Here is a 14,810-nt window from a genome sequence, read left to right as displayed (position 1 = left end):
TAGGTGCCTTCCTGAATTCCAAACTCATCCCTAACTCAAAGAGCTAAACTAATAGCAAAGGAGGATAATTAGGAAGAAGGAGGCAAAGATTTCCTCTTCAGAAAATATATTTCCCCACATTTGCTTCAGTTCCTTTGGTCTCTTCCCAAGATTTTCTAAACTACCTAGACCAGTAGTTTTCCTTCAAAGTGGTATTAGTGCTTGGGGATACCATTCTAAGCATCAATGAAAAAAAAATAACTGCTTCATTGCACATCAGAGCGACCAGTGTAAAAGAAAAGCTATCTTTTTGTATTTTTTTAAAACTTGGATTGCTTCTACATAATTAAATGGTTATGGGAAAACCTCATAATGTTCAGAGGCTTATGATAGTTAAATAAAATAAAGGAAAACATTAACCAACCTTTCTAAAACCCCAAAATGGTTTGGATTTGGTCTCAATTTGGTGTGAGGATTAGCCAAACCATCTCATCCAACTGTAATTTAAATCTAAATATATAATTATTAATACTGATTACCCTACCAGAACTACAGCAGATTCAGAGAATCTTACTCCCAAGGTACATCTTCTTTACTTGGGACAGAAAGTTAGCTCTAAGGCAGGTCTTCAGACTGTGGGAAACATACAAGGAAAAAACTAATAACATTCTTTCTCTCTTCCCCAAAGGAAACTCTAGGATCAAAGCAGCCAGAGTTCTTAAGAGCTTTTGATTCCTAAACACTCTCCCAAAGAAATCCATCTAATGAGATTCAAACCCCTAAAGGAACCAGCTGTTAGCACCAATCCCCCCAATCAAATGGAGTAGATTGTTTTGAAAGAGGCAACTTAAGATGTAATAATAGATATGTGAAATAATTCTTTATCTCCCTACATTTATCTAGTTCAAAAATGAATACTTTAAAAGGGTAAAATCCAATTTTAATTAATCCATTTTCTTAAGATTAACACTTGATTTAAGAACAATTTAATGGACAAGGTACATGAGTTTTGTGCACCTGAAAGCTAATTCTCTAACCTGAAAAATTTTCTGTTGATGACCAACTCCATTGATTATTATTCAGGTTTTTTAGAGTACATTTTAAAATATTTTAGCTGGATTTCCATCATTAATTAACTTCATTGAGCTGTCCAGGAATGTCTCTGATCAGCTTTATATAATGTTTTTGTATTTGGGGGAATCGACCTTTGATTTCATTAGTGAAGGAAGTTTGGAGTGAGCAACATCCTTAGAAAGTTGCCTGAATAGGTTAAGTGGTTCATCCAGCATCACATGGCCAGGATGTGACAAAGGTAGGATCTGAATCCCAAACTCCCTAAGTCAGAGTCTGGCTGACTATCCCTTCAACATGCTGCCTCTTGTTACATACACATGCATCTAAATATCATATATATATATCCATGTGTATGCATAAAATAGCTGGGTTGTATGAATGTGCACATATGTGTGTATGAATATGCATGATAGTGATATGTTTTCATTCACATTTGACTCTTCATGACCCAATTTGGGGTTTTCTTGGCAAAGAGACTGGAGTGGTTTGCCATTTCCTTCTCCATATACATGCGTATGTTTCAAAAGCAAGTGCATTGTAAAGCTTAAAACAGCATTAAGACTTTTAGGACACCTTGTAAATGACACACTATTAATTAAAGTTTAATAGGGTTAAATTTATTAATTAATCAGGTTCCTTAACCTGAATCAAAAGTATATCCATAATCTGGCACCACCCAAACTTTCTAGCTCTCTCAGGCAAGCTACATTCCATTGAAGCTGGAACCCTTGGCATGCCTTGTGGATGTTCCTCATATTCTTATATATGTGCCACAAACTGTTCAGCCATTCAATTGAGAGGCATTCCCTCAATTCCTAACTCTGACACCACAAAAAGAGTGGCTATAAATATCTTGTACATAAAGATTCTTTTCCTTTTCCTTTGATCCCTTTGGGACACACACCTAGTAAAGGTATTGTTGGGTCAGAGGGTATGCATCATTTTAAAGCCCTTTGAGCATAGTTCCAAACTGTTCTTCAGAATGGTTAGAATTTCTCATTTCTGATAGGTATGAGGAAGTACCTAAGAATTGTTTTAATTTGCCTTCCTCTAATTGTGATTTAGAGTATTTTTATATCAATATAATTTTGTTTTCTTCTGAAGATATGCCTCTTCATATCCTTTGACGATTCGACATATCCTCTGACAGTCCTGCATATCCAATTGACAAATCAATTGGGAAATAGTTCTTATTTTTATAAATTTGATTCAATTCTCCACATTTTTAGAAAAAATATATTTAATGGAAATGATGTAATTTTTAAAAATATTACTTCATTGTCTATGGTATCTTTTATCAAAATGTAGTTTCCATGGTTATCTCTTAAAATTTGTTCTATTTTTGCTTTTACTTTGCCTGAAATCATGATTGTTACCCATTGCCTTTTCTTTTACCTCAGCTGAAGCATAATAGAATCTGCTCCAGCCCTTTATTTTAACTCGTTTCAAACATTTCTCTTGCAAACAGCATATTGTTGGATTCTAGTTTCTAATCCATTTTGCTATTTCCTTTTTATGGGTGATCTCATACCATTCACATTCACAGTTATGATTACTGTGTATTTCCCTCTATTTTCTTCTGTTTATCCTTCTCTTTTTCTTTTTATCCTGACAATTTTGGGATGTCTTTGGGGCAACCAATTCAAATAAAATACAAAGTACTCTGGTATTTAAAATTTTTCATAGTCTGGCCCCTTACCAGTCATTAGACACTTTCAAGCCCTCTGCCTCCTCTACAATCCAGCTAGATTGGCCTGATTGTTGTTCTTTGAACACATTTTGTGTTCTGTGCCTCTCCACTGGCTGTCCCAATGCTCTCCCTCTACCTCACATCCCACAAGAACCCTTTCTTTCCTTGGACCTCTTAGCAGTTAGTGCCTTGCCCTCTAAGATTACTCTCTTTTAGCCCACTAAAAGGCATTAAGAAGACAGAGACCTTTCTGTTCCCAAACCAAACCTTTTTGCCTGATTGCCCACTTCCCACCACTCACAGAATATTCACTCTGAGCTGGATGCTGACCCTTACATCTCTATTCTTCTGGAAAGATCCCAGAGCTTAAATCTACTCTAGCCCTTAGAACTGCCTATCCTTAGAAGAGGATATGCCCTATTGTTACCTCCCAAGATCCTTAACAGTTTGCCCTCTGTGTGGCTATTTCCCCTAATGAATATTTGGACCTTCCAATGAACTGAACATGAATATGGAGCTCTACATGTTCTTCCTCATCAGAATGTCAGCTTCAAAAGCAGGTACTATCTCAATTTTCTGTTTGTATCTCCAACATGTAGCAATGTGCTTTGCATGTAGTAGATGCTTAAAATATGCTTTTGCATTCCAGTACAACTAGCTTGTATATGTCTTGTTTTTAACTATTTATTTGGAGGCAGCTAGGTGGCACCATGGATAGAACACTGGTCTTGGACTCAAGATTTATCTTCATGAATTCAAATCTGGCCTAGATACTTACTAGTTATGGGACCTTAGCCATTTAACACTGTTTGCCTCAGTTTATTCACCTATGAAATGAGCTGGAGAAAGAAATGGCAAACTATTCTAGCATCTTTGCCAAGAAAACCCCAAATGAGGTCACAAAGAGTCAGATAAAACTAAACTGGTTATACAATAACAACCTATTCACTTAGATGCTGTCTCCTCCAGTACATAGTGAACACTTAATGAATGTTTGTTGATTGATTGCTTCTCCAACCACCTTGGAGAAATTCTTTGAACCCCTCTGGCAGTTAGGATTCTAGTCCCTTCCCAATGAACTTGAACTTACTGCAGAACTTGGTTTATACTTCTTCTGGACACATCTGAATTCTTTCTTATGATTATTCCCTGCATGTAGATTGCAGTTGACTAAACTATAAGCTCCATGAGCAGATACTATGCTTTATTTAAACCTTATATCTTCCTCCCACAATTAAGCTCAGTCCTCTTCACACAGTAATTGCCTAATACACATGCTCGAAATTAAAATTTCCTATGTCGTTAAATGGAAATGTCATTTTGTCACACAAAAACAAATACATAATCATCATCTTCAAAACATTTATTTTGAAAATATTGCTTTAATAGGATAACAGCCAAGATATACTTTGAAAATATAAATCAGAAAGTTGTTGGAGGGCAGTGCTTGTCTTTTGACTATTTCTGTGTCCTCAGCCTAATATAAACAGTAGATGTTTGATAACTATTTACTGATTGCTTGGGGGTACAGTGGCTGCCATTTTGGGTATGAATAGAAGAACCCAATAGAGAGTGGAGTCCAGCAGGATGGTTGGGATTGGGGCTCTGGTCCCTGCAGTAGCAGTAGGCAGAGCCAAGGTTTCAGAGCACCTCAGGCTTTGCTGTGGCCATTGTTTTTGGTACTATGCTAGGTCTCCTAAATTCAACTGCCCTGGTCAGGTCCTAAACAATGGATGCAGCCAGAGAGGAAGAGACCTGAAGGATTGATCCCTGAACCTCCTTTGGCTCAGGCTAGCATGAAAGCAACCTGTGACTCATGAAGTAATGCTGAGATCTTACAGGTTGTATATACCAGTGAATTTGTAGTTGGAGAGATGATGTAGACTGTCACCCAGGACTAGGAGCTGGAAGAGTCCTAAGGGTTAGTGCTCCCCACAGTCACTGTCAGACATTCTTGCTATCAGTCAAGTACCTAGCACTATCTATACCCCATTGCCACGTGGTGTCAGGTACGGCCTTGTCATCTTCCTTTTCACCACTGAAGCCACTTTGGGAAGGCCTGGTTTGCCTGTGCTCTCCATTTCAGAATGATCACTGTACATATAAGGTAATTCAGGTTGCTCATCTTACCCTCTGAGATGGCCCTGGATTATCTCTCTGAGACAAAGGACAAGAAGAGCCCCTACTTGTCCTCTGATCATTGTTAAGATACCATCAGTAACCAAGATTCCTACCTTGAGCCATCTGTTAAGAGGTGCTATAAAAAAAAATCTTTTGAAGTTCTTCTTGGCTTCAGTGGTCAGTAAAGTCTTTATTGAAGAAAAAGTTTATTCCCATTAATTCTGGTTGAGAACAAATTGGCTGATGCTCTAGCCTTGGTAGGTATGAAGTGGGCACATTCTGAATTGGGGCCAGGGTAAGGTGTTAGCCTTAGGTAGGGAAAGTACATCTTTTCCTTGTAGATCTCTCCCCTCACTTAGGAGAATACTACAAGGAGTAGACCCCACCTATCCTGTTGATATTGTCTAAAGGTAGAAATGATCAGAAAGGTCTCATTTAGGGTGATGTTAAAATAACCCTAACTTCCTCTTGTCAAGTAGATGCAACTGCTAGAGCCCAGGACACCCCAGTTATTGATGGAAATCTCATACTGAAAATTACCTTTAATGGATTGGATTATAGAGGGCCAAAATGGGAGGCAGAAAAGTAGACTATAGTTTTCTTGATACCAGATGTGTGTGCTGACAATGGTGTTTTGAGGAAACTAAGTTTTCTGCCAAGGGGGAAAAAAGGGAGAAAAGAAATCAACAAATCAACAAACATTTATTAAGGACATACTGTGTGCCAGGCACTGTGCTAAGCACTGAGGATGCAAAGAAAAAGCAAGTTTGTCAATATTGTACAAAAGTATTTTTCCAGAAGCACAGAGACTGATGACTAACATTGTGACTTCATATGTAATGCCTGAGTTACAAGCTTGTTTAGAGTTGGATGTATTCAATCATCAGGGATTTATTTTGTCAAGTGTTTATCAAAAACTATCACTTAAAAACAATTACACCGTATTCATGGATTAAAATGAGACAAAATCCTTATACTTTTCATCTTTGAATAGTTGAGATTTTAAATATATTTAATCAGAAGGTAGGTTCTTTTGAGAAGAGGATGAGCAGATGTCCTGTGGTCTCTGTTAATAACGTCTCATTTACAAGGAACGCCTAATCTACTGTACACTAAGCCTTCCACAAAGAATTTTAATCAGATTCAGAAAATTCATGCTGGAGATTAAATATCTACAATGTCCAAATCTAAACAATGAAAGGCTTAAGCACACAAAAGGTGAGTGTCTTCATTTGATGAGTCACTCAAAAAATGATAGATTTAAGTTCTTGAAGTGCTTCTTTCTCTTTGCAGGGAAAAACATATAAAAGGAAGGGACAGTATACGAAGGATGTCAACTGAGAGAATTTTCATTTCCAAGATACCACTATCAATACTTGTGTGGCCCTAGACACACAGCAAATAGTGGAAGAAAAACAGGCATGGGTGCCTCATCCTACATGTTCATACTAACTTTTTCTTTCTTTTCCCAAGCATTTTTGCTTTCAGCATCAAAATCCATGAGAACCGTGGAAGATGACATGCTCCTAAATCCATTTGGGCTAGGCAAAGCCCTTCAGAAGGAAGAAATGGCAGAAAAATCAGGACCTGTTTCTTCCCTCGAACATTACAAAACTGAGGAGGGTGGTTTTATGAATGAAGAGGAGAGCAGAAATCCAAAGGTATGTGTCAGTATTGATTTTCATTTTCCTTAGCATTGATAGGAGTTTAAATCATTTGTATCTGTCTTTTCAAAGTCCCCCAAAATACCTAGTAATGATGTTGATGGCTTTAATTCTATTGAAGCCTTACTATCATCAACATCATATTATATAACCTGGAAGGTTTTCAGCCCAAATGTTTGTGAACAAATTGCATTTAAGCTGTCTCAAGAATCAAAACATTAAATGGAACTCTAATTGACATTTACATGTTCTACCACAAAAATACACTTTCGTTTTATAATGAGAAAGCTGAAACATAATTCAACTTTTTTTTAAACAGAACATAGGCTCCAAACATAGTTTCTTAAACCGTGGTCTGCCGTTGAACCTAGCTATTAAGCAGCTCCCTTATCTTGCACTGAAGGGAGCAGTGGCTTTTCCAGCTGACAATGGAGTTCAGAATATTGAATCAACACAGGAAAGGAGAGAGATTGGGGATGAAGAAAACTCAGTTAAATTTCCAATAGGAAGGAGAGATTTTGACAGTGAGTATTTATTTAACTCAGACATTAAAAGTTACCAAAATGGGAATATGGCTTTAGACATTGATAATTATAAGAAATTTGAAAAAGAACACAATTGTAAAATTATAATTTTTAATACATAAAGTATTCAGCACACAAATATTAAGTTAACTAACACTGATGAAAATATAGCAATTCTGGTTACTCAGAATTATGAAATTAATCATTCTTGTATTTCTCATAGTCAAAGTAATCTAGTCCTTGTAACGATCTAAACTTTTGGCATTCTTTTCCAACAGTGCTCAGGTGCATGCTGGGAAGAGTCTATCGACCTTGTTGGCAAGTCTGATACCTGCAGGCCTAAGTCATTGTTTCCCAAGAAAGCAAAGTTATTTAGGTGCCAGTGAAACAAAACATGGAAGTTACTGTGACTTCATAAATGTATATGTGGTCAATGTTTGTATTTTGGTACAAATGATTGAGATCTTTCTTGGTAAACTAAATGTAATCATTTTGCTATTTAATAAACCTTGTGAGAATTTGAGCAGAATCATGACTCATTTGTTGATTTGACCAAAGGTAATGCCTTCTTCATACAACATTTCAATTGGGCAAAACACTAGGGTACTTCATACATTGGCCTTTCCAAAGGAGATAACCATGATCATTTTGTTAATGATTTGTTTTTTGGTTCATGACTAATATAAGTGACCAGAGAACAAAAGAGAAAAAGTCAGAGTCTAAAAAACTGAGTTAATTTTGCCTGCCCTGCAATCAATTTATTCTTGGTGCCTGGCTTACAGCATTTTGTTGCTGATCTTGCTGGAATTTGATTCAATTTATTCTGTAGTTTGCTGGACACCTTAGGTATCTTACCCATTTGAGGCCGAGATAGCTCATTTTCATGATCACAGAAGTTATTGTCACTGTTCAAATCCACCTGTTTCCTCTTGGGGCTCTTGTTTCCTGTCTGACCACTTGATTTTTTGGATATTTTTTCATTTTTATTTCTGTTCAGATGAACATTTTCAGAACTTGTTCCAAGGGTTGGTACTCCAACAGATGAATTCATGCCTTCTATTGTGCAAGAAGTAAAAAAAAGGGGGGAGAAGGAAAATAAATACCTATTCATTACTACTGCCCAGAAGAATTCAAAATACATTTATACATTCAAAGGTTATGTTTTCAACTAACATTCATTATATAAAAACTGAACAGAAAATACTGCCACCTCACTTCATTATTTAAAAGAATCTCTCTTACTTTGTAAGTCTTCATTTAAAAGTTAAGGTGGAGGGCAGCTGGGTGGCTCAGTGGATTGAGAGCCAGGCCTAAAGATGGGAGGTGCTGGTTTCAAATCTGGCCTCAGACCCTTTCTAGCTGTGTGACCCTGGGAAAGTCACTTAATCTCCACTGACTAGCCCTTACTGCTCTTCTGCCTTGGAACCAATACATAGTATTGATTCTAAGGAGGAAGGTAAGGGTTTAATACTTTTTAAAATTAAAAATAAATAAATAAAAGTTAAGGTGGAAGAGATATATAACATGGCCACAGATAAATGAAATAACAAGTTTAGAGAAAATGAATGCTTGTGTTCCTTTTGGATAGGTTGTTTTTAAGATGTCAACAAGACATTCAGGAATCATTCTCTGGTCTGGAGTTTAGAAGAGAGATTAGGGCTGGATTTATACATCTGAAAGTACTGTGCATAAATATAATTACTGAACTCATAGCAATAGATGAACTCAGCAAGGGAAAGGGCATAGAGATAGAATAGGGACCCGAGTAGTGTTTTGGATCATGTGCAGGAGATGCATGATAACCTGACAAAAACAACTGTGTTCTGGCCAGAGAGATAGAAGGAGAAATGAAAGACAACAGTCATAAAGGCCAAGTGGAGAAGGGCATCCAGGAGGAAGGGAGTAATACATAGTGTCAAAAATTACAAACACTTTAAGATAGAAATGGCCATTGAGTTTAGCAGTAAAGAGATCACATACTATTGCTGAGTGAGCAATATTATGGAGTGGTGACGTCTGAAGTCAGATGACAAGGTGTTGAAAAAAGACTGAATGATTAAGAAACAGAGACAATAAAGACTCTTGATTCTTAACTATCTTTGTGTCACGGACCCTTTTGGCAGTTTGGTAAAATGGATGGAACTCCTCTCAAAGTCATTTTTTAAATAATTGAAATTTTGCATATTATTTAGAGACTAATGAAAATAAAGGCATATTTCCCCAAATTCACAGACCCCTGAAATCTATCCACAGAATCCAGGTTAAGAACTTCTGTTCCAGAAGTTTGGTAGTAAAAGGCAAGAGGATTCCAGAAGGCCAGTATGAGGAAATGTCAGGGTCAAATGAAGATTTATAAGAACAAAGTGAAGTTTGAGAAAATCTGTAGTCAGTGGGGAAGAAGCAAGATGACAGAGACTGAAAATGAAAGAGAGGAAATCACTCATGGGGAAGATCCTGGAGAAGTCTGGAGGGATTGAGATGCAAACAAGAGAACCATTTCTTGCTGAGAGACTAGAGCAAAGGAGAGGATGAATAAATATGTAGAGGGAGTATAATATACAAGGGAGGAGAGATAAATGATCTTAATTTTCTCAGTAAAGTAGATCATGACAGCATCTGCTAATAGACAGGAAGAGGCAGCACTGTGGAGGCTTGGAAGAGAAAGAAGTTTTGGAATAGTCATCACATCAAATATATAATAACAATCAAGAAAAGGATTTCTATTAAACAATAAGAGTGTATATAAAATTATAAAAAATGAATTTGTAGCAGATATTGTCAGTACAGTTGAGTACTTCCTTTCAGAAACATTCAACATCTAAAGGATAGAAACAGAAAAGGCAGACAGGGAAGATGGCCCAGGGTTGGGAGTTGGTAGGGTAAGTGACAAGACAATGGGACAACAAGGGATTCAAGAGTAGAAGATTTACTGAACTGGTTAACTATAGGATTGAGACTGGTTAGGAAGGAAAGTAAGGTTAGAGAAGGTATGATGGACTGGGAGAAGAGGTGGGGAGGCAGGCATAAAGGATAAAGGATAGGTTTAAGAAGTATAAAGCAAGGAGCAGCTAGATGGGGGAGGGGAGTCAGAGGAGGAGCTCAATGTATAGAGAGTCATGTCTAGAGACAGGAGATAGATCCTGAGTCTAAATCTGGCCTCAAATACTTCCTAGCTGTGTGATCTTGGATAACTCCTTTATTCTCCCATTGCCTAGCCCTTACCACTCTTCTGCCTTGGAACTAATACACAGTATTGATTTTAAGATGAAAGGTAAGGGTTAACATTTTTAAAAAGAAGACGATAAAGTGAGCAGCTTTAGAATAAGAAGATAATGATAAGATAGAGGGATTTAAATGTATGTGTTCATAAGAAAATTCTTTAAATGAAGAGCAAAAATGATATATAAAATACCCCATGTATTTAATTATGCAGGTGAATTAAGATCAATCAAAAACTCAAGTGGGAGGCTTTTTGCATTTGTTAACTGCTATGTAGATCTGCTTATACAAAACACTTAATGTTCTATTTCATTTAAAGAAATGAAAGTTTTCATGATAAATTTCACATCAATTAAAATATTTAGTTTTATTTTGCTTTCTATTTGACTATTGGCTTAGAGTTAGTTATAAACTACTCAGATAATATGACAATAATTACCTGTGATGTCATTTTGCAAGCGAAGTATACACACTGGCTCTTCTGGGGAATGGTTCCTATCGTTGCATCTGTCATGGCTGCTCATGAAATCATCTTTGTAAGTGCAAGCAAATTGGGACCTTATTAAGGTTTGTTTCATCTGGTGAAGCATCAGAAGGAAATGAACAATTATTAATATAGTTATTGTTCAACTAACATTCATCTAATAAAAATCTTTTAAGATTCTTCTAATCGTTAAGAATTCTGTTCATCTTGAGGTCTGAAATCATTTTCTGATGTTCTGCTCCTTACTCCCTGGGTGGCCCTGGGCATAAGTCACTTCTTTTCTCACCTGGGCCTTAGTTTTCCTCACCTATAAATAGGAGGGGTTTCACTAGACAGCTACTAAGTTCCCTTTTAACCCTATATCCATGAGTCTTTGAAGACTTACAACAAACTTGCTTTGCTCGTGTATCTTTCAAGTTAGAACTTGGTGACCCTGAATTTGGAAAGTAAATGAACTTCAAGCAAGTATGCTCCATGGACAGTATCAAGATTTATTAATGAAGTTTAAATCTGACAGTTTGGAGGTCATTGGGGAAACAATACTTTGCATTAAAACTAAATCATGCTCTGAATTCCTCGTGTGTAAAATGGATTTAAGAGCATCTCTCACAGAGGGTTGTTGTGAGGACAAAATAAAAGAAAATGGGAGCAGCTAGATAGCAGAGTAGAGTATCAGGCCTGGATTTGGGAGGACCTGGGTTCAAATATGGCCTCAGACAAGTTCTGCACTGGGTGACCCTAGGCAAGTCACTTAACTCTCATTGTCAAACCCTTGTCATTCTTCTGTCTTAGGAGACAAAGAAAGAAAAAGAGACAGAGACAGAATAAATTATGCAGTCTGCAAACCTCAAAATGCTATATACATGTTAACTATTACCCTATTTAAGAGTAGCCTCAGAATACACTTAAGTAAACAACCATGAATTTTTCCAAAGATCTCCACACCAGAGAGAAATGTTCTTCAATCATGCATTAAACAAAGTTAGAACAAGCTACCATTCAGAGGATACAGTGAAGTAGCAAGTCTTTTTCAAAAGCAGCCCATAACCCTAAAGGATAAAGGACTTTTACATCTCCCAGACTTGAATTCCCCTTGCCTATGACATCATCTGTTCCCAGCAGCCCACTAAAAATCACTTTTCATTTGCCTCAACTATATGAGACATTTTGCTTTCATTGATGTCTCTTGTAAAAGACAAAAACAAAACATACACACACACACACACACACACACACACACACACACACACACACACACACACACACACCGCCTCCCCACAACACATACTCCCTTGCACAAAAAGGATTATGAAGGGGGTTTCTGCTATCACAAAACACTGGTTGTCAAATTCACAGATGTCTGAAGCTAGGCAGGATAACTAAGGAAACAGATGCCAGAAGCCAGATTCAAAAAGATTTCAACAGGCTGCAACAATGGGCCAAAACCAACAAGATAAAATTTATTAGGGATAAATGCAAAGTCCTGTACTTAGGTTCAAAAAATTACTAACTGCATGAGAACAAAAGGGATTTCGTTTAATAGCCTTTCATATGGGAAAAGACAGAGAGGTTTTGGTCAACTGCAAGTCCAACATTGCCAATACTGTGATACAGCTGCCAAGAAAGCCATTTTAATCCTCTGGTCCATTAAGAGAAGTGTATACTGCATAATAGGGAAGTAATAGTTCCATTATTCTCAGCACTGGTCAGTCTACATTTGGAGTATAGGCTGGGCTCTGAACACTCCATTTCAATGGGGACCTTGGCACGCTAGATTCCAGGTAAAGGTAAATGATCAAGATGGTGAAAGGTTGGGGGAATAGCTGAATGAACTGGGGCTGCTACACAAGGGAAGAACTGAGGAAATGTGATAGCCTTAACTATATCTGAACATTGCTATCATGTAAAGAAATGAGCTTATTGTTTATTGTAGCTCCAAAGAACTAAACTTTAAGTGGGTTTAAGTTAAAAAAGAAGTAGATGGGGCAGCTGAGTGGCTCAGTGGATAGAGAGCCAGGCTTAGAGATGGGAGGTCCTAGGTTCAAATCTGATCTCAGACATTTCCTAGCTGTGTGACCTTGGGCAAGTCACTTACCCCATTACCCATCTTCTGCCTTGGAAGAAGGCAAGGGTTAAAAAAAAAAAAGTAGATGCTATCTTAACAAAACAGAGAACTTTAAAACAAGTAACACCATCCAGAAATGGAATGTAAGCTCCTTGAGGGCAAAGACTTCCTAACCACTAACAGTGTCTGAAGCACAGCAGGCACTAATGAATGCACATGATTAGTGTTTAGTATAAGTGCTGCTGAAGGGAGAAGCCAGAAGTATCCCCATCCAGAGATATCTGAGAACAAACTCCTGAACTTGGGAAGGAGGCTGGGCTCTCTGGGGTCCTTCACACTCTAAGATTTGGGGATTCTATTAATTCTACCCCCCAAACAGAAGGAAAATGTTAAGTAGCTACACTAGATTGTATTTATATCTTAAAAAGAGGCTGCTTTTCCTTTGTTCACAAAAGCTGAATTTCTGTTCACAAGATTAGTGGTTACTTAGAATTGAGATTGCTTCCTGTTGCAAATTTTCCAAATCTCTCTGTTTATTTGTATTGGAATCGCAAATAGGCAAAACAATTCTCTCTTGAAGCAGCTTTTGAAGTGCTAAACAACTGAGAATAACGTCCAGATTCATGCGTGGCTGTTCAAATCATTTTATGTGCCAGTCACATGAGAAGAATAGATTGAATTTTGCTTCAGAGCGGTTTCCCCTCCCCCACCCCACCCCTTGGAAAGATTTCCCTGCGCAGTAAAATTGCAATGAACTTCAAGCTTGCCAAGAATTGGTGAAGTCCTTTTGCCACAAACTGTTTTTAAACTGAAATTCTTAGGAGGTTCCCAGTTTGAGGAAAATAGTACCTCATATAGGAAAGCCTGACTGGTTATATTAAGGAGCAGAATGAGTCAAACTACTAAAAAGTTACAACTATTATCATAAGTCATCTATACTAATGGCAAAATGGAGTTTCTCTTTCAAAAAAAAAAAGTTTTGCTGATGTCTTTTGTCATTCTGTCTCAGTCATTTAGAGCAAGAAAGTTCCCTCCCCCTTTCCAGACTGAACAAGGAAAACAATTGAGGAAGAATAGCCAGTATAATACAACATTCTGTTCTCAGTGCCAGGATAACAATAATAATACTAGCTAACACTTACAGAGCAACTACTATATAGCCAGGTACTGTGCTAAGTGCTTTGATCCTCAGGACAGTCCTGGGAGGTAGGTGCTATTGTTATCATCATTTTATAGATGAGGAAACCCAGGCAGACAGAGGCATACTTGCTCAGGGTCCCATGGCTAATAAGGATCTGAGGCTGGACTTGAACTCACGTCTTTCTGACTCCAGATATAGATTTCATTATCATTTATAAATGGAATGAGTTTCTAAGGCTTAAACATAATATTTAAATATTTATCTTGAAAATTATAAATACCTTTTATATTTAATTGTTTTCTTACTAATTAGTTTTTACTAACTATATTTTCATATAAACATATAAAAATTAAATTACTTCTTCTTTTCCTATATACATTAAGTTCCTTTTTATTAGCAGGTTGTGGGAAAATAGATGGCACAGTGGACAGTGTCCTAGGACTAGAATCAAGAAGACTGGAGTTCAAATTGACTCTGACTTATTGCCTGTGTGATTTTGTACAAATCACTTAACCTCAATTTGCCTCACTTTCCTCAACTGTAAAATGGGGCTAAAAATAGAACCAACCTCCCAGGGATACTTTGAAGATCAAATAAAATAAAATTTGTAAAGCACTTACCACAGTGCCTGGCACACGGCAGGCTCTATGTAAAAATGCTAGCTATTATTATTATTATTATTATATCTTCCATTTAACTATTACTACCATTATTAGTTATAATTAGTTTATCTTCATTTATTCTTTTTTAACATTTCTAAATTTACTATCATTACAGATAGAATTTCAGTGCAGTTTTGGTTTAATTCAAGTCATCAATTCTTCCAAGTTGTTTATATTGGGAAAAGTA

The 14,810-nt window shown here is 37.0% G+C and overlaps 2 protein-coding genes across 7 annotated transcripts in view; one reads left to right on the top strand and one right to left on the bottom strand.

The window, feature by feature from the left end:
* Positions 1-5,547: 5,547 nt before the first annotated feature.
* Positions 5,548-14,810, bottom strand: part of PARPBP (PARP1 binding protein) — an 83,067-nt gene continuing 73,804 nt past the window's right edge. For all 5 annotated transcript variants that reach the window (XM_016425815.2, XM_007503326.3, XM_016425816.2 and 2 more), the window contains 2 exons: positions 10,711-10,849; positions 5,548-8,108 (listed from right to left, as the gene is read on the bottom strand). In XM_016425815.2, coding sequence (XP_016281301.1) covers positions 7,765-8,108; positions 10,711-10,849 — 483 coding nt within the window. In that variant the 3' untranslated portion in view covers positions 5,548-7,764. The remainder of the gene's footprint in view (positions 8,109-10,710; positions 10,850-14,810) is intronic.
* Positions 6,154-7,581, top strand: PMCH (pro-melanin concentrating hormone). Of its 2 annotated transcripts, none has more exons than XM_001373429.4 (3): positions 6,154-6,525; positions 6,848-7,052; positions 7,331-7,581. In XM_001373429.4, exons 1-3 carry the CDS (start codon positions 6,286-6,288, stop codon positions 7,378-7,380), a joined length of 495 nt encoding a protein of 164 aa, XP_001373466.1. In that variant the 5' UTR covers positions 6,154-6,285; the 3' UTR covers positions 7,381-7,581. The 2 variants fall into 2 exon arrangements, with proteins under 2 accessions (XP_001373466.1, XP_056654751.1); XM_056798773.1 differs by having other exon boundaries at positions 6,203-6,525; positions 6,932-7,052.

The sequence above is a fragment of the Monodelphis domestica genome, chromosome 5 (genome assembly GCF_027887165.1).
Source record: "Monodelphis domestica isolate mMonDom1 chromosome 5, mMonDom1.pri, whole genome shotgun sequence".
NCBI classification, from domain to species: Eukaryota; Metazoa; Chordata; class Mammalia; order Didelphimorphia; family Didelphidae; genus Monodelphis; species Monodelphis domestica.
This window is presented reverse-complemented; position numbering and strand designations above follow the sequence as displayed.

Coding starts and splice junctions, on each gene's coding strand:
- PMCH (XM_001373429.4), top strand. CDS start 6,286: ATGGGTGCCTCATCCTACATGTTCATACTAACTTTTTCTTTCTTTTCC. Junction 6,526..6,847: donor AGGAGAGCAGAAATCCAAAG/GTATGTGTCAGT, acceptor TTTTTTAAACAG/AACATAGGCTCCAAACATAG. Junction 7,053..7,330: donor AGGAAGGAGAGATTTTGACA/GTGAGTATTTAT, acceptor CTTTTCCAACAG/TGCTCAGGTGCATGCTGGGA.